The sequence below is a fragment of the Acanthaster planci genome, linkage group LG02 (genome assembly GCF_054643075.1).
Source record: "Acanthaster planci isolate LZ-2023a linkage group LG02, COTS_SCS, whole genome shotgun sequence".
Classification (NCBI taxonomy): Eukaryota; Metazoa; Echinodermata; class Asteroidea; order Valvatida; family Acanthasteridae; genus Acanthaster; species Acanthaster planci.
In genome coordinates, this window is record NC_141778.1 from 5,198,634 (window position 1) to 5,217,464 (window position 18,831).

The window sequence follows — 18,831 nt, forward strand, 5'->3', positions numbered from 1 at the left end:
AGCTTCTTTTATAGTTCCCAGGTTTATTTCAACCGTTTGATAATATTTGCATGTTACAGACAATGAATTATCGAAACTTTGGATTCAAAGATTAAACTGGATTACACTTATGATGTTTAATTATAAATGTTTAATAATATCGATTCCAGTTGATATGTGTGATTTCGATAACATAAAGTCTATAAGACTAGCACGTTACATAAATGCATTCAACCGATCTCTTGCAAGGATAAAGGTTAGAGTTCAGTCATTATTTATACAAACGATAACGTTTGTATGAGAAGCCTTATGTGACAAAATTGACAGCTGTTTCCGTCAAAGCTACACCAAGGCCTTGTTACCTTCGTGCACCAACTTCCAGTGATATGATAACTATCCCCAAAGTTTCAAAAAAAAAAAAAAAAACTTTGATTTTTTATTAGTTCCTTTTTTTCTGTTGGAGACTCCAAGCCCTGCATTTCTTACATTTTTCTAATCTTTTACGGATCTTACAAGCTTTAAATATGACCAAAAAACAGTCCCTCACGCAAAGTAGAATGGGAGGAATATCATCGTAAGGTGAACCTTCGAACCCTCCCATTTCTTAATTTAACCTAAAAGAGCTGGGTTATTTTAGCCCATCTCACGGCGGGGGAGGGGATTCCACCCCCCCCCCCCGAAATTGGCTGTGCCTCACTCGATTTTTTTCAAACTTGGAAGGCATGAAAAGGCATTCTTATCATCTTAAAAGTACATGTACAGCAGTGGGAAAGTATACATTTTGGGTGGAACGTCTCGGAGAAATACGCGTTGCACAAAAACGGTAGGTTGGATTTTCACAAAATAGGTGTCAAAATGACCGCAAAGAATCACTATAATAATTCCTAAAGGCTCAACTCCTGAAAAAGAAATGTACTTCGGCGATATCGGAAAAGATGGGAGGCATTCCACCCCGGTTCTATTAGGGTTAAAGCCATTCATTACTTCCAATCTTTACTGTAACTGACAACAGATCCCAGTCCGTTGCATTGATTACAAGTCCTTTAAACCATTGTCCAAAATGGACCCGTATATTGGCATACCTGTTGACATAATGGCCATGATTGAGTGTGCTTATCAAGCAACAGCGTTACAACCAGTCACAACCTTCTCCCCAGGTTTTGCGTGGTCTTCGGTGCTCTGCTCAAAATTAGTGAAGCCGTCAGAAAAGGATGGTCCTAACTGTTGAATAGTATACCCCATTCACCACGGGCAAATGGGACTTTATAAATCCCAGGGTAATCGGCAGCAACAACGAATGTCGCGTGGTGTGATCTTTGCCGATCAGAAGACCACGATCGGTGAGGCAGTTCTATAAAAAGACTTACACGTTTAACAATCCTCTACATTTTCCTGCCCATGGGAGAATTTTTATTGCTGATAATGAAGTTAATGTAACAGAATCCACCAATTTCCTTGGATTATATAGATACCGATACATTCTCATAAAAGAGTCATATTAACGCATAAAGTCATGTTTAGGTCGACTTATTTCTAAAATTTAAGTTTAGCCCTAAGAATACTCATAAAAATAAACCATAAGTAACAGTCTACCATTTCTCTTTCTCCGTGAAAGAGAAATCTGCATATCTCATATTGTCTAATGTTTGCAACACTTGCATCAACTTGTGTGAGATCACCGTTTACAATGACCACATTCACGATGTTTGTAAGCCAATGAATGCAATCTTTTCACGGATGCTTTTAATCACAACCTGTTGGAAGTATAGGCTGGCTACTATTATATAAAGCAAAGTAGCACAGTTTCCTTCATGCATTTGTACACATTCTTTATTTTTATGGCTACGGCTAGGTCTGTGTGCAAGAATGGAATCTCTGTCGTGTTGTATTCTGATTTCCACCTCTTCATCAATACTGATGCTTCAGTTAGCTACTGTAACAAATGAAATGTCAGAATGTGCCGAAGTTCAGTCCCACTTAATTATTTTCTGTTGGATTCTGAAAATTAAATGCAGGGTCCCACAAAAACGTGGATATGTTCGTTTTGTGATGCGTGTAGGCCTATTTAAATTGAGCAGGTTCTCTCAACTGAAAAACATCTTAACTTAAGGAAGAAGGCTTTTGGTTAAAACCCAGAAGCAATACATTTTAAATTGCCATATAGACAGGTCTTTAACAATACATGTATTACAGAGTTTTATCCTGACTTGCTGTGAACAGTGGTTTTTTCCCACGTGTGGTTGTACTTCAAAGCTGGATGCTAAAATAAAATGTTTGTGCATGCGATGTCTGGATCTATCAATACATCAATGTTAATAAACGGCCTAGGTTATGGGGTCGCAGCCCCACCCTTTAAATCATATTTGCGAGCCTCTGGAGACCCCCAAGTCACGGCCTTGCACTCTGAACGCAATGCATCAGGCTGTGCGGCTCAGTGGCATGTGGAGGATTTTTGTAGCTTCTGCCTGCAGGCAAACAACTGCAGTTCCCATTGAAGAAGTTGCGGACGAGTTGCTCCAAGATTCACCAAAGTATTGCCAGCAGCTCGCCGAAAAGAGAAACGAAAGTGCAGCAGATCACATACGTGTAAATGTACACGTACACTGCTACAGCTGATGGTAAGCTTGCGCCTGAATGTAGGCCTAAACTATGTAATGAACATGTAATCCTCGCTCGATCTGTAGGGAGCGATTTCTGTAACTCTGATGAGCAGGCCTACACACATAATTTCAGTGAAGTGATTTAGGTTGGGCAAAGCGTTTACAAATGCTCCAGTTGTAGCAGGCTTTCCGTATATTGTATTACTTTATTAACCGAGGGACAGAAATTCCACGGTTATTTTTGTTACCCTTCGCCTCTAAGATTAAACTTCACTTGAATGCGCAAAACACTTCACAAAAGTCTTCCCATGAGCAATCCTCAAAGACTGATCGGGGTCTGGGTAATAGAAGTACATATGTACATGATTTCTGACAATAAAGAGCACCTCTAAGAAAAACATGTTTTCTCTGATTTTATCTTTTCAAATAAATATGGAAGCACCCAAATCCAACGCAGAGTCATTTGTCTTCACAGCTCAACTATAACAAGCTGAAAAGGGCATGCCAAGTGCATGCCAAACAATGTAGCCATTGTTTGTCGTCAGATTACAAAGTAGCCATTGTTTGGCGTGCACAAGGGTTTATCCACTACGAACACTGGGCGAGGGTTCCCCTCGTTTTCCCTGTTTTCTCCTCCATAACGCAATCTACATTCAAAATTCCCATCTTGGCATAACAGAAAAAACCGTTTTAAGCTTGTTGTAATTGAGCTCTGAAGACAAATGACACTGCATTCGATTTGGATACATACATATTTATTTGACCAGATAAAATCAGAGAAAACATATTTTCCTTGAGGTGCTCTTTAAGGGTGAATCTGTACAGCAAGTAGCAATTACACTGCATCTTTTTATCTCTGGTCGCGGTCTATATTTAATTTTAAATTGATGTATCTAAACTTAAACCACTGCAGTGGTTGTGGTCGTTTTCAAAAACCAGATGAGACATAACAGGAGATCTGGCACCATGTATTCTAGAGACACTACTCTAACTTTCGGGGGGGGGTGACCTTTCATAAATTTAAAAGAATGGAAGCATATCTTATTAGCTGTGTAAATTTGATAAGATTTTTTATGCCAAAGTTCTTTTCCATCATACAATTGAAAGTAACCGGCAAAGCGTCGGTCATCAAGGATAACACATATAGTCAAGCAGACGTTACCTCACACAGTGCACTGAACGTGTCACTTTCTCTCATCATCTTACTTGGCACTTTTGTTTGCAACGAACAAGGCATCGTCATCATTATAAAGAATTGAAAACGTATTTAGGACATCTGCTGAAAGCATACCACAAATTGGATCGGGCGCGACAAACAGGCTTTGCCTTTAGCGACGACATTAATCCTGTCACAAAAGGGATGATGGGAGGCTAGGTCATAGGAGGACTCTCTTGGCTTCTTTTTTTCAGAGTTCGAAAGACACTTTTCAATACAATCAGTGTCCACTCCACTGGGTGTTGTCTATTCAGGCGATGTAAAATTTTTACATTATGTTAAAATCTGTCTCCTGCCGGATGCCTGAGGTTGAATCTTCTGTGGATATTTACAAGAAAGAAAAAACGACACCGTCCTTCTCTATTGTTATACCATTAGTTTTAGGCTCAAATGTTGGGTAGAAGGACCGACTGTTTTCACTAATACGACTGAATTATGCTGCACTGTGCACTGAGGCAGAATATAAAATGGTCTGTTTCTTTGCATCAATATGTGAAGTTGTATTACTATTGCCAAAGGGGCTGAAGGGAACAAGACAAACATGGTAGCATAAAGGTCTACATTAAACGCAGATGCATGCATCACTGAAAATATCATCACTGTTCGGATAGAATGTTGGCCAATGCGTCACTTTTTAGGACTTACTTTACAAGAGTGTTAAGTGTCCGTAATGAACACAGCGCATTCTAAACCAATGTTTAATTTTTACACAGTGTGTTCCGCAGATGACAGTGTTTATTTTTTAAGGTGTAAAGTGTCTGCACCATTTTAGAATTGCATGTTATGAAGCTGTGTTAGAGACATGAAGAACAGAATTCTCTCTCCCTAGAGCCACCTCAAGCTCGTCTAACCTGTCGATATTACGTAATTTTGACTGGCTCTCGACCAATCAAGACCAGATTTTGTCCCATGTGACCTTCATTAACAAAAAATGAGGATACACAATATTCGATTTTTACTCGGGGGTGTTGGGTAATTTTGGAGGGGATCAAGGAAGGTACCATTTTATGCATCTTATTTATTTATTTTTATTTTTTTGCAATTTGGCCAGTGATGTCATTTTTACAAGTTGAAATAACAAAGTGATTTTTGTATTCTGGGAATTTTATTTGTGTTTGTACGTAAACCTACTGTATACAATTTGCACTGTTCTAATACCCCTTGAAACAAATAACTCATAAGAATAAAAGAAATACTGTGCCTTTTAACATTAGGAAATTCAGTTCAAAGTACAGAAAACTGATACAATCAAGGAGGTTACAGCCGATCTTTCCTCAAGAATAAGGCTGATAAGCTCGGGCGGCTTGATCTCCTATGTTCATGAATAGCTCGATTTGTTGTTCGTTGGTCGGCCGATCAAACGCCGGGAACGTACGTGCAACCGGTTATCGCTGGTAGTTAGCGGCAAGCAACATGCAACATGGCGGTGTATGATGTTTGGATAACTGGACTGAATTCTTTTCTATTTAAAAAGGAGCATCCATTACTGTGGTATGGAAATTTATTAATGTTACTTTTGCAAAACTTGCCATTGTCTCCTGCTCTGTAAGCCATCTCGATATGTTTTGCGGCTGTTCAAAAATAAAAATCGCACGAGTTTTTCCGTGTTTTCCTGTAAAACCTTAACGAGGAGGTGGTGTGCGATCCTGTTCCGAGAACAGTGTTCTAGGGTCGTGTTCCCGCCGTTCGACCGCGAGAACAAGAAACCCGCCCGAACTCGACCTTTAAAAGATGACGTTGCCGATTCTAATTCTCTGCTTTTGGTGCGGGCCATCTTAGATTGTAGATGCTATAATCTTTTCTTAGACTAATTTTTTTGGGTGCAAACTCTATACTCTCCTCCAGTGTACAGAAGCTATTTGACATCCCAATTAGGTTAACTGCATTGAAAGTAAACTTTTTACATCATTCAATATTATCCCTGCCCTTGACTGAGGGCGCTGTTGCTGTAAAGTCATCCCGGGAAAACTTGGCCCAGAATTTACTCAATGGCAAAATCTGAAATGAGTAATTGCTTGTTTATTGCTATGTATTTACACAACCCACAACAAGAAAAAGTGGGCCAGCAAAATCTTCAAAGTTATAAAACCTGAGGAGCTTTTGGGCACAAACCACAACGCAACAGCGACGTTTTCTACCTGGGATGACATCCCAGTTTTTGTCATGATAATGGAAATGCTCATTGGCATAACAGCCAAACGTGCAGTAAAATACTGTTTGAAACAGTGAAACAAAAATTGAAAGTGGTGTTAAATGGGACACAGCTGTGAATTTAGGAGGTCTGGTTTGTATTTAAAAAAAAACTACAGCAACTATCCTTTACTTGAAATATGATCCTGGATTATTGTTTCAGTATTACAAACAAGTTTGTGGTTAGGAGTTGCAAAAACATGCCCCTGGGATTAGTCTGCTTAGTGCAGTGATTGCCCAGTTTCTCTTACTATGGAGTGCCGTTTCTTACACATTACATTAATCACGAAATTAAATTGTGGCATACTTGTACATGTGTTACCTCCACTAAAACATGTTTAGGCCTACTGTCCTCAACCACTAAAACATGCTAGTTCAGGGATCATTGGATTTATGATAAAGATATTACCAGGGTATCAGAAATGAAGTTCCGGGGTGTTACAAAATGATGGAAATGTCATGACCCATGAATTTAGTCTTTCTGTCTTTGATGACATTTGCAGAAGGATCCTGTGGGTGCAGATGGTGTCCTTAAAATCTAACGATATGAGTGAAAGGGAAACATACACTTGAAACCTAGGGATACTGCTTGTAACTCTTCCCTCTTCATACCAAGGTTCCAGTTGTCAAAGTACATGACCTTTATCGTTTTTTTAATGGTCCATTCTTCTTTAAAACCAACCAACGACCATGAGACTGATTTCCTACGACCAAAGATTTTTTGATACGTGAAAGACAAATGAATTATAATAAAGAGAAGCGCGTGTCATGCGCTCGTTATGAATTAAAAGTCATAAACATTTGAGACCTATAGCGCAACCGTTGTTTTCTCCGCTTGGCATAGGCAGCTTTTGATGCGAACTTGTGGAAGTGCTTTTGGTGTCTACAGGAGGAAATCCCTCCTTTATTCAAGATATTCTAGGGGTCAGGGCAAGGGCAGCTTATTGAAGTGGTCTCCAGTAGGGCTCTTTGAAAAGGGTGGTTGCGTCGCTCTTTTAGAGTGGTTTCCGCTCTGGGCAAGAGAAAAACAATCACTGATAAAGATGCAAACTTTATTCTAAAAGAGTGGGAAGCCACTCTAAAAAGAGCTTTCCCTCATATGTCCCTTCCAAGAGTGTTTTTCTCTCCTTAATTAACAGAGAGAAGGCGGTTACTGAGAAAAGTTTTCCTCAATAAAATTTCACATTGGTGGTCTTACGATGTAGCTCTCCATATCACACCAACAAGGGAAGAAAGCAACCAAACAAACTATCGAGGGATTGTAAGGACATCTCCCACTTACTAGAAGACGGCCATTGGGCAATCCTCGTGATTTGGCACAGATGGAAATATCGGCTGTAATGTTGACTATAATTTTCTGGACTCCCGCATTCCACATAAATCATTTTTATGTCAAAGTGTTACTACAGTCATCCAGCATTTCACTCGGGAATCCATTTCTTTGTACGTGTGAGGCTTCCATGGACTTGCTCTTCTGTTATACTTCTGTTGCTTTTCGGTGGTTTCATGTTTAGGCTGATTTTGTTTAAGCATCAGTACCCGGACGTAACGGACTGTCAATGCGCTTTACACTATTAGTATCCCTAGTGGGCCCAGAAGCAAACCTACAAATCATCTAAGCTCCCTGAGGAGTATAAAACTGTCAATGCAATTATTTCAGGCACTTCTTTAGGGTTAATCAACAACAAATAAAACTGTTCTGCCCTAAAGGGAATGCTGCAAAAACTCTGGTGTTAAAAAGACACTTCTTGGTGTCATCAGATGACCTGCCAAAATGTGTTACTGACACTTCTGGTGTTGCTTTACACACCTACGTGTTGAAATAACACCACAAAATTTAACGTCAGTAAATGTAAGTGTTGACATGATCGTCCAATGACACCGTTTTTGCTGTGTACCTATTTATACTTCTGGATGGAGAGAGGAAGTTAGATCAAGTGACTTAGGCCTACCGTTTTCACAACATCTACACCTCTTTAGGTTTTGAACTCGGGCCCTGTGATGGGAAGTTACAAACCCTTATAGTCCACACCCCATCCTGATCGCAATTCCTACTGTTTCCTTATTGAATCTGACTCTTAGTGAACATTTAATTTCTCTGGTCCGTGCTGTTTTAGTATAACGATAGTTTATATTGCTAGTGGTAAAAATTATCCCCATTTTGCATGTCCTTTTGCAAGCTTCTTCACGTGCTTGCACTAACTCCATTTGATAAACCTGTAACAAGATTTCTCCCACAGTGTACCTTTACCCAAACACACCTCTAGCTCTCTGTGTAATCGTCTGTGCTGACGACCTACAGTCCTGGACAAATGTCGTTGGGCCTCCTACCCCAGACCCCGTTTCAATGTTGGGTCTATATGCACGCGGTCTGCGCTCCGGTTGGACACGACAACATTGAGTGGGGGAAGGTGGAGGGCGCATGGCTATTACCAAGTGTCTCAACAGTTTTGTCCAGAAATGTAGGTTCGACACTACTGTATCGCATTGACGCACGGGGGTAGGTTAAAGTGTTTTATGTTTTGAAGCCGGTAAATATTAATTCACTATAAATGATTCTGCCTGATGGTAAGAATCCCCGTCCCTCCCCCCCAAAAAGGCAACATTATAACGCTTATAAGGCACTATTTTCCACAAAATGTGCACAAAGACACACAGGTTAAGATGGAATAAGGGCACCATGGGTTGGCTTCAAGCTGCGCAATTTAGCATTGTCTGTATATGTTACCTTTGAGAAAGACTCTCCTAAGATTGCAACGTCGCACTCTCTAACCTTTTAGACATTACCAATGTTGTTGAGGTTCTTATTTTGAAGAGGACCTGCAAAGGACGTAAGCTCTGCTGAGCTAATCAGTGGACATAATGGACCCCATCCAAGGCGACAGGGCTTGGCGTGTAACATGTGTATAATCCCTTCTATCGCTTGCTCTTCTAGAAGGTTATAATTGTACAAAGTTTGCGTTCACCAGATCTCAACTCATTAAGCCTTCAAGCAGACTGGATGTCTGTGTGTCAGCTACGTATTATGCTTGGACTAATACAACTGCCAATCCTAGCCTAAACCAATTTGCGAGGATTGTTGTGGCATAGAAGGGGCATGAGGTTGACGAGATGGTCGGCGCGACTGTTGTTACTCACATACAATATCAGATTACGGGATTAAGTTGTATGGACGCGTTAATCTGCAAGCAATTCTTGATCGGGAGGCCTATGGGAGTAATGTGTACAGACGAATTGAAAGAAAGAATCGTACTTCGAATGGTCTGTCTGAAAACCTTCAGTTTCGGACGAAACAGTCACAGCTCCGCATCAATAGAAATGGAGGCACGAAACCTGTTCGACTGACACTGAAATAAGTAACTGTAAGAATTTTCAGATATCAATGATGTTTACGCAGCGCAAAATATTAGTATACTTTGCATGAATAAGAGTAATGTATCCGTACCTAAGAAAATAAACAACACTATAAAACGACACCTTCATCAAAAAAACTAAAATAAAATACATGTAGAAATGAAAAGTGTAACTGTACCATGCAACAACCCCCCTTTTTCCATGGTTGATTTTGCTTACTTTTTTCTGAGTGAGCAAAGTGCTAGATTGGTGACATATAAATTGAATTGAGAGTAAGAAATGAAGAAACGAATCCCAATGAAATCAAGATGTGCTAAATTGAATGACAACCTTCCGAAATTTAAATGGTAACGCGATTTCTAATTTAGATAAGTTGAAAAACAAATGAACATTTATTTCATTAACAAAATTAAACAACGTGAAAATAAATGAGAACCATCAAATTAGCAGCATTTTTAAAATTACTTGAATGTATATTATAGCAAGCGAATATAAACGTACGAGATCACTCACGTCATCGTAAAAAAACATGTAAATTTCATTATACATGTAGTAATTAAATCAACTGTCCTCCAAATATCAATTTATGCATAATTCACACGGATGGTCCGAATTAGAAAGTGCGTGTAACACGCAAACAGCTGCCTCTATACGTCATCGGTAGGCGATGTGTGCTAAGCAACCAACATCCGTCGTTTGGCACAGCTAGCTCGGCAAGCCAGTCGAGATAGACACATGAAGGAACTCCTGCATTCAGCTCACTTAGCTGCATGGGAACAGTGATACACTGCATGAAGAAGGCAGCAATTTGCACGGGTAAGTCACTTCGATGTTCGTGTGCTGTTTCCATTGACATGCCGGTGTCATCTTATCTCGAAAACCTTTGAGGCAGGCCTGCAGGATGGAGTCAACGACCTCTGTGCATAGACTTCAGGAAGAAATTCAACATTCGTTCAAAAGTAAACCTCGAGAAATCGAACCTATTTGCCGCACTGACGCTGATTTTGCAGTTAAACATGATAGATATATAGAATGTTTATGAGTGCACTGTTAAGAATAGTTTCGTAAGATAACAGATTGAAGGGAATTTTTCAGTGCACGTATGTGTCATATTTGTTTTACTGGTATAACGCCTAAATAAAGCTTATTTGTGTAGAAGTTGCATCGTCTCAACTACGTGACCTCCAACTTTGCTGGATCAGGTGGCAGCTCGAATTTAGCGCAGCGGCGGATACAGAAAGTACATGCAGTCAGTACAGGCACATACATAATGAAATTGCTCGCGTGTAGTTGAAACCGGGCGCTTTTTGCTGAAATTAGCCGTCTACATTATCGGATTAAATGAGGGTAACAGCTCGGCATATCATGTAAGCATTCAAACAGCGTCAGGGCTGTTCATTTGAACCACGGATTTAATGAAGCACAATATCAGGACAATGCATTTAAGCAAAACAACACTAAATCCTGCCCAGGGGAGTGACATTCAGGTTCTTCCATTTTTTACAAAGCCATGGGCACATTACAAACTGAAACGTTCGCCTTATGAATGACTAGGGGCCTATAAATAACTGTTCAGAAAATAAATTACTTCACTCCGTAAAATCCTGCATAAGGGCTTAATTACTTCTGTTACTATTCGGTATTACCATGGTTGCGTTTGTGGATTTCGGGACAAGTCGGTTAGGCTATATTGTAAAAAACCGAAATAAACCGAAAATAACTGAAAAATCGAACCGTGAATTTATGTGATAGATTTCCTTTATATAGCCAAAGTTTGTAGCAGCAGTGACGTGTACATCAAAACACGAACTGTACTACTATTCCGAGTAGACCGGAGATGCGGTCGCGCGCGCTCAGCTGTACATAAAAATTAAAGCCAGTTCGGCCAACTACGCATTTTTCTTTCGGGAAAAAACGAGGCAGATAAAATAGACAAACTTACGTACGGGAATGTAGTAATCGATTCCACATACATTTTGTTTCTTGCAATCGAAAAGACGATTACAAATCTTGTTCAAACAAACGTTTGAATACACAAAACATCTGAAAATACCCCGCTGTCCAAACTTTTTTAAAAGCTTATTTCAGGGCACGACGATCTCTCTATATTACCTGGTGCCCGCGATCCTCTTGCACGCATATGATGAAAAGTCGTGAAAAGGTGAAATGCGCAATTGCGGAGTAATTGGAATACCGAACGATGTGCATGGTTCGCAGACATGTAGGAACTTAAAGGGCAGGTCACATCGTTAGGACATGGGACAAAACCACTACACCTGACAAGTATATTCATAATTCATACAATTCAGGAAAAAAACAGATACAGTTTGTATGAAATAAAGGATGATTGGCCCACTGGCTAATCAGATGTTGGGGGGAGGTGGTTTGGCTATGTTTTTGTCGGTTCGGGTCGGGTCAGTTTGGAGAGCTCAGATCGGTTTCGGTTCGTATTCGGTTTATGTCTTTAAAGTTTTGGGTCGGTTTGGCCGAGTCAACTAAATCCGATGCACATCATTAGTGCGTGCATGCGTGCGTGCACATACAGTACATATACATGTAGGCTTATACAGTGCTGGCTGATATGATGTCTAACGGCGAGTGTGACATGCGGTTTTGTCGCCCTCTTGATCATTCTGGGCCAATGGGGGGAAAACAGTATTCAAGACAAAAATATATCTTTCACCCTCGACATTTTTTTGGAAATTATGGCCACATCCTCATTTCCCAGTCATGACTGTCCAATGCAAATTTGTTTTGCACTGCCAGTTTATGCCATCCAATTCAATGCTATGGATCGAGCAGTGTTCGAACTTTGGTAAACTACTGTATCTTTGCTGCAAACAATCAGCATCCATTGCCTAATCTTGCTCCCTTTTTTAGAACCTGCGACGCATGACGAACCGATGCAATTTGATGGTGGTTGACTGACTTGCCTTGTATCGCTGCTGCACGTCAGTCGCACCGACGCAAAGTGCAATGGATATGACTGAAGTAGGCCCCATTAACAAAATAATCCAAACCCCACGGTCAACGAAAATGGTTTAAAGTTGAAGCATAAATTCCCACGGTGTAAGTGGGTCTGGAGGCTATATCGATCCCAACCTTTGACCCAGGGATGGGCAGTGAGATCATCGCCAGATTTTTGTACCGAACAGAAATTACCAATTATAAACTTCTCGTCGTCAACATACTTCTGATTTGTGTCTTTGTCTTTAGCATGTGTTGCGCGTGTAATTACTGTCCGAGTGAACTGACCTCGTTAATTTCATCATCACCCTGAATGGGAGACTCAATAACTGTTTTAATATATATAACTAGTTAATTAATACGAGCTGAGGTATGCGTAAATATTGCCACTGCAGTGGTTGTGTATTTAATTTGCTTCACAATGTTTATTCTTGGTAACAGTATTTCAATTAGCTTTTAGAGCTGCAGGTGATGACGATGGCAACAATGAAAATTACCTCCTGACTTAAAGGCACTGCCTAATTGACGGAAGCCTTAGGCTACCACACCATGGGATTAAATTTTAAAAAGCCATCACAGACAAATGCAGGAACAGTGGTCAGCTTTGCTTAGCGCTCAAAGAGAATGCGATAATACAAACATATATATTCTACACATGTATTTCCTGTAGGCTATGTGTCCTCAGCAGGTATAAGGTTGAAACTAAGGATCATAATTATTGAAGCCCTGGGTAGGCCTCATCAACGCGCCAATCGGATGCACCTGGTCATAGGGCTTTGCACTGTTGATAGACTCTGGCCTGGAGAAATTTCGCACTGTCAATAAGCAGCTACACTGTCAATGACAAAGGAAGTGCCATTTAACTTCAGATTCACAGAAACTGAAAGATTAACATTTCTTTGCTGAAAGTATCACTTAGTTCATCGATCTGATGCGTAATTGTAGTAACGGGCTTGATTTCACCTAAATCCACACACTTCCACCGGGCGTGTTGTTTGTGAAATAGAACAATAAATTCGATTATAATGGCTTTAGACTGGCGATCTGTCTGAAACGTCGCGTGCTAAATTCAATTACACCGGACAACATTTCTGCGTTTTCATTTTTCAGTTCTGATAAAAGTACATTTCCGTCGTTCATTTAGAGCCAAAATTCTGTAATATAATCTTTGTGTTATTTTCGTCCCAGAGCATGTGCATGACGGAGCTGTGGCATGTCATTTTTCAAAGTGCTCAGAAATTATTGCATTTAACTATTGAATTGAGCAGTTGTGTTTGAAATCAACATGACCTCGCAAAAAGGAAACATCCTTTATGAAGGACATACCCCCAGAAAAATGACAAATATTTGTCGAGGTTTATCATATGGAACACCTGTTTCTTTTCCTTTCGAAACCAATAGGCTACAACTTGAAGCTATTGTCGATGGTTACGTGAGTGTGATTGCACTATGCTGCACGCAGTTCTCACTGAATTGGAAAAAAAAAACTTGCCAGCAGGACCCGCGGCCGACACAAGGAAGCTGCATTTCGACGTGCCTTGCTATTGAAAAAGCGCTGGATAATATTTGCATTGGGAACAAGATTTCACCTGGTTCACACGTAGTATTTGCTATCCAAACAAGACCTTGAATAGCTGAGAGTTCAGAACGGGGTGGCCCGGTTCCGTCAGGTTGTTACTGTCACATTACTCCTGGTGCGTGGTGTCAACGCAAGGCCTGCTACAGTGTTGGCGGTTGCAGTGTCATAGCAATCGAATGTGAATTACCGTCCCGACGCTAGGCGGTTGGCAGCTGATTTCACTGTAACTAAGTGAAAAATTGCAGTGGAACTGATTCTCTTCTCGATGGAACTGTTTGGACAAACCGAAGGTTGACTCTGACTGCGAGAAATCGCCGCCTGACTTTACATCCGCCAACTTGGCATTGTGGAACTTGAACCAAAATACTGATAAGGAAAAACGTCGCGGGAGTGTTCATTGGGCAAACCATCTCCCTGCTGAAGACTTGCAGTAGAAAATACGTGCAGCTTACCTATGAGACGGAAGGCGGTATTGATTCCTGTGAGTAGTACCAAGATTTGCTAACCGCTTCCGGTTATAAAGTGACCAAAAAGGAACCATTGGGACCTTTAAAATAGTTCCTTTTCAACTTATAGTCACAACAGCGGCTTTTTGTTTACCAGATGTAATAACTTGGAGTCTGGAGAATTGGAGGTATGTCGGTCGAGATGCATTCTTTGTTTATAAGCGCATCTTTAGCTGGCTCGAAGGCATTTGATAATTGAAAGGGAGTTGGGAACATCGCTCACTCGTCACATCAACATGGGCTCCTCATCAGAACTCCAACAGCACAGTCGCAAGTCTTCCATGCCTAAAGTCAGGGAATCATTTGAACTGCAAACGATTCACGAAGACGAAGAATGTTTAACAGAGTTAGAAAAGTTAAAAAGTGTTGCGACTCGACTAGATCTGCCTACGAAGCGCCCGTCCATCGTCGAGTGGAGAGCCACTTTGGACAAGCCGCCCTTTTTACAGAATGGTAACTGTTCCGACTCCGACGATCAGTTTGGCCTGCGGAGATGCTTAGAATGTTGCGAGAAAACAGAAGTTGAGAGAAAAGAGGAATTGCAACGGTCTATCAACTGGATCAAAGATGAACTGGTAAGCAATTTTCAAAAGAAGTCGACCTGTTGTAAAGGGTCATATGGAATATCAGATATTTTCAAAAGAAAACAATTTCTAGTGACCTGCGTCTCAAGGTGCTATCCAACTTCAACCTTTGACCAGAAAAAGGCGATTAAATGAAAACCCTGCGTGTCAATGACAATAGGCACTCGGAAGTTGGGACAAAAGACAGTGGGTTCATCGGAGGGTACGATTCAGTCGGAATGTTTATATAAAGTTTCCCTATTTCACCAGACAAGGCCTTAAAGCACATTAGGACGTCCCTTTTTCATTAATATTTATGGTTCTCTTTTCCGACCGTCCTTATTTTTGGCTCCCGACCAAGGGAAAATGAAACTTTTTATTCCGCCTACCCTGTCTGCAACTTCTGACCGAGTAAAAGTAATAAAAAAAGGAAACTCCAATTCCGTGGAAAAACCGCAGACATACAGTATGACCAGTCGTTGGGCGTTCGCATTTCCCGCAAAATTATATACAGTACTACGATGTGGCAGACTGTAAAAAGTGGAGCGGTACACTCTCTATGAAAGCTGGTGTTGAATCCAACACTTAAAAAAGTTCGGGCAATTCTCACTCTTTGAAAGTGTTGAATCCAGCATGTTAAGAGTTAAATTCAACTCTCAACCACTTTATTTAAGTTGCTAAATTAACAGTAGGCCCCTGTAATTGTTGAATTTAACCTTTGCTGGATTCAACATTTCAGAGTAGTCACTGACAAGCATTAATTTTGTAAAAGTTGGATTCAACACTTCAGTTTTCAGATGGTCCCCGCCGCATCGAAGGCTAACGCGTTTTCAATTCGATCAAGTGCTAACAGGGCTTCATTTGTATGACTGTTTGAAATAAGAAGTGAAGTTAGAAATGGCTATAATTTTTCACATGAAAACCAAAAGTCCGAAATCTGAAACATAGGCCCTACAGAGTCCCCCGAACGGTGTGCGAAGTAGTTACCCGTGAACAAACGCACATAGGCTCTATACTGGAAAAAGTCGAATGAGTTTTTTACTCGAGATTTGTATTTTTTTCGACCGATCGACCCTCCTCCATAAAGCCAAAGAAGTGTGAGAACCATAAAATGGCGCCCTTATATGCCCAAGACTATCCGATCTGTGTCCTTGCTCTACGATCCGACATACGATCCAGTATTATGACTACTCGGGCTCGTCATGTAGTGAAAAAACTTCGCGCCCTTCCTAGAAATTATGCTGAGCGTTTACAAGCATGAAAGCATTTACTGCGTACGTCTGGGTGTTGTGATTATTGTGCAGTATTGACATGGTCTCACGCAGCGATGTAACTACCGGTTTCGGCCGTAAATGTTGGTTCCTTTATGGCTCCTGATGATCGCCTTCAGAAGTCACACACGCACACACTGATAGGACTGAGTCAAAGGGTCCATATTTACATAATCAGTGTTATCTTATTTACCAAACAATCGTCAAAATGTCGTTTGAAGCGAACAAATGTTTGCTCAAATGTTTTTTGGAGGTTAAAATGGAACCCACCCAGCAGCGCAGGATAGATAACCTGAATGATACAGGTCAGGTTCAAACATCGCGGGATTAAACAAAACCTGTGTGTTTAGTATGAAAGATAACATGGAGAAACGTAAAGATCAAAACCTGGTGCAGACCATGAAATATGATCTGGTGATTTCAGTAGCAGGTGGTGTGCCAATCAAATTGGTCATTTCTCTTTGATCCCCGTACATGGAGCACATTCGTAACTGTCAACTGCTATCCTCTCCTTGTTTTTTCCCCTGAAAACAAACAGTGCCGGCTATGTCGGAACACCTACGCAGAGTGTTCGGGGGAGTGTCCTGAGATCTCCCGCTTTGCTAGAAAAGCACGGTGTTTTCATTGTCGCTCAAGTACAACATTTATCATGGTGCTAAAAAAACAAAGCATGCACTGAAAGATCAGATGCCTTCCAAGTCCATGCGTCATTACCTGCGTGTAGGAATTCCACTGTTAAACGTTGTGATCGAAACAAAAGTGAGATTTTGGGAGTGAGATGATAAGAACTCGCGGGTGGAAGCAGTCTCGCAGGTCGCTCACAAATTAAGATAGTTTATTCAACTGGGGACGTATAGCAAAAAATAAGTCTGTGCACTAACCAGAGACATAGGGTCTGAGTTCTATACAGATTTATAACAAGAGCAGCAAGATGAAAATAACGTGGGGGAAATAAACCAGAAAAAATAACCAGGAAAATGAGGAGAGATAACAAGACTACCAGACGACGAGGAATCTGTGTATAGGGACTAGATATCTGAATAAGAACACGAGAATATGAAATCAGAATGTGACAATCGTAATTATTCTACTGAAGCGAAATTAAAGGTGGCTTAGCCACTTCTTAAACTTGTTACATGTTCGGCATGACAAGAATATGAGCATCTATAAAGCCCATTTCCACCAACGATTTTCGGGAAAACAATATTGCGTTCAACAAAAAATCTGAAACCAACGGGAGATTTTTACAAACCTAAAAATACTCATTCCAAAAGCTGCTTTCATTCTTACAGCTTTCCAGCGTAGGATAAGAGAGATAGTCATTTAACTATTTTTCGGGGGGCCACCTGGAGCGGTTGTGGTTGACGGGGGGACCTAACTCTCCCAACTGTCTGTTTGCAAACATTTACGCTGTGTAATTTCCAGTTGGATTGTAAAAATATTCATGCAATGGACTAGCCATCGAAATTTTGTCTTTTTCCCCTGAATCTAGGCAGCAATGAAGTCACAGGACCACGTGTTAGCTATGCAGTTAATGCGCCTGCGCAGTGAGATTCAGCAGTTGAGACTTCAGAGGAGCATCACTGAGCACAAAGAGTTGATAGAGGATGCAGCCTACAGCATGGAGGAAGAACTAGAACAAAAGACTGGACTTTGTGATACCCCGGTCTTGGGAATATTCCTACCGGGTTTGGATAACCCACTCAAAGACTTTGGTGTAACGCGCATGAACTTGAATGCACGCAGGTTTTCCTTACGATAGCACGCACTCTGTTTTTTAACCGTGCTCCCAGCTAGTTGAGCGTCCTCTGGGTACCAGCGAAGGCCTGGGGAAATTAACGCTTCAAGTAGGCTACATCTTAACACACACACTGGACGGGTGTAGGTATGACGGAAGAAGGGCAAGAGAACAACTGCACTCCTTCCATTGCTATGCACAGAATGGATAGAATAAAATGGACAATGAAAAAAATCGGCCACAACATCAAACCAACCACAAAGCAAGGAACCGAGTTGACCAAAGGTCATCAGTACCTTATTGTGACATGTAACGTATTTTGCCCTGCTTCAAACGTTCTGACCTGACCATGAAATACTTTATTGATATAGAATTTTAAAAAGTAGCAAGCAAACCTAACGTCGAGTTTACAAATGATAGATTAAATGAACGATGTTAGATTAATTTCTAGTCTCATTTAAACGTTGGATATATCCATTTAAAATTATCGATTTGACAACCAAAATAAGAAAATTAAGCCCTGCGCAGTGAATACAAGATTGACACATGGTTTTTTTAATGGTTGATATTTAAAGCTTGTTTGTTTGTCTTGATAAAAAGACGAAACAGAAAACAAAATCCAAATCAAAGTACGTGTTCATTAAAGGGAGAATGACGGATTTTAATGTGTTAATGTGTTAATCCATTTAATTTCAAAGAGAATTGCATAGCTTGATATATTCGGTGGAGTACGCAAGGGGTGTGTTTTCGAGGTGTTCACACACCCCATCCACTCCACCAAAAAAAAAAAGGAATGAAAACATCGAGGAGATCGGCGAGTCCTCAGAGCAAAGTGCATCTTACATTTTATAAAATTTCCTGAAGCCAA

General features: G+C 40.7%; 1 protein-coding gene across 3 annotated transcripts; it reads left to right on the plus strand.

The window, feature by feature from the left end:
• Positions 1–2,427: 2,427 nt before the first annotated feature.
• On the plus strand, positions 2,428–18,623 carry LOC110986233 (protein FAM167A-like). Of its 3 annotated transcripts, none has more exons than XM_022247953.2 (3): positions 2,428–2,597; positions 13,708–14,966; positions 17,718–18,623. In XM_022247953.2, the coding sequence occupies exons 2-3, from the start codon at positions 14,628–14,630 to the stop codon at positions 17,985–17,987; spliced, it is 609 nt and encodes a 202-aa protein (XP_022103645.1). In that variant the 5' UTR covers positions 2,428–2,597; positions 13,708–14,627; the 3' UTR covers positions 17,988–18,623. The 3 variants fall into 3 exon arrangements, with proteins under 3 accessions (XP_022103645.1, XP_022103644.1, XP_086989239.1); XM_022247952.2 differs by lacking the exon at positions 2,428–2,597 and adding an exon at positions 10,037–10,155; XM_087133113.1 differs by lacking the exon at positions 2,428–2,597 and adding an exon at positions 13,410–13,427.
• Positions 18,624–18,831: the final 208 nt, after the last annotated feature.

Bases quoted from the DNA above. Each gene is read 5' to 3' on its own strand.
- LOC110986233 (XM_022247953.2), top strand. From the start codon at position 14,628: ATGGGCTCCTCATCAGAACTCCAACAGCACAGTCGCAAGTCTTCCATG. The intron at 14,967-17,717 runs GTAAGCAATTTT...CCCTGAATCTAG, and splicing joins ACTGGATCAAAGATGAACTG to GCAGCAATGAAGTCACAGGA.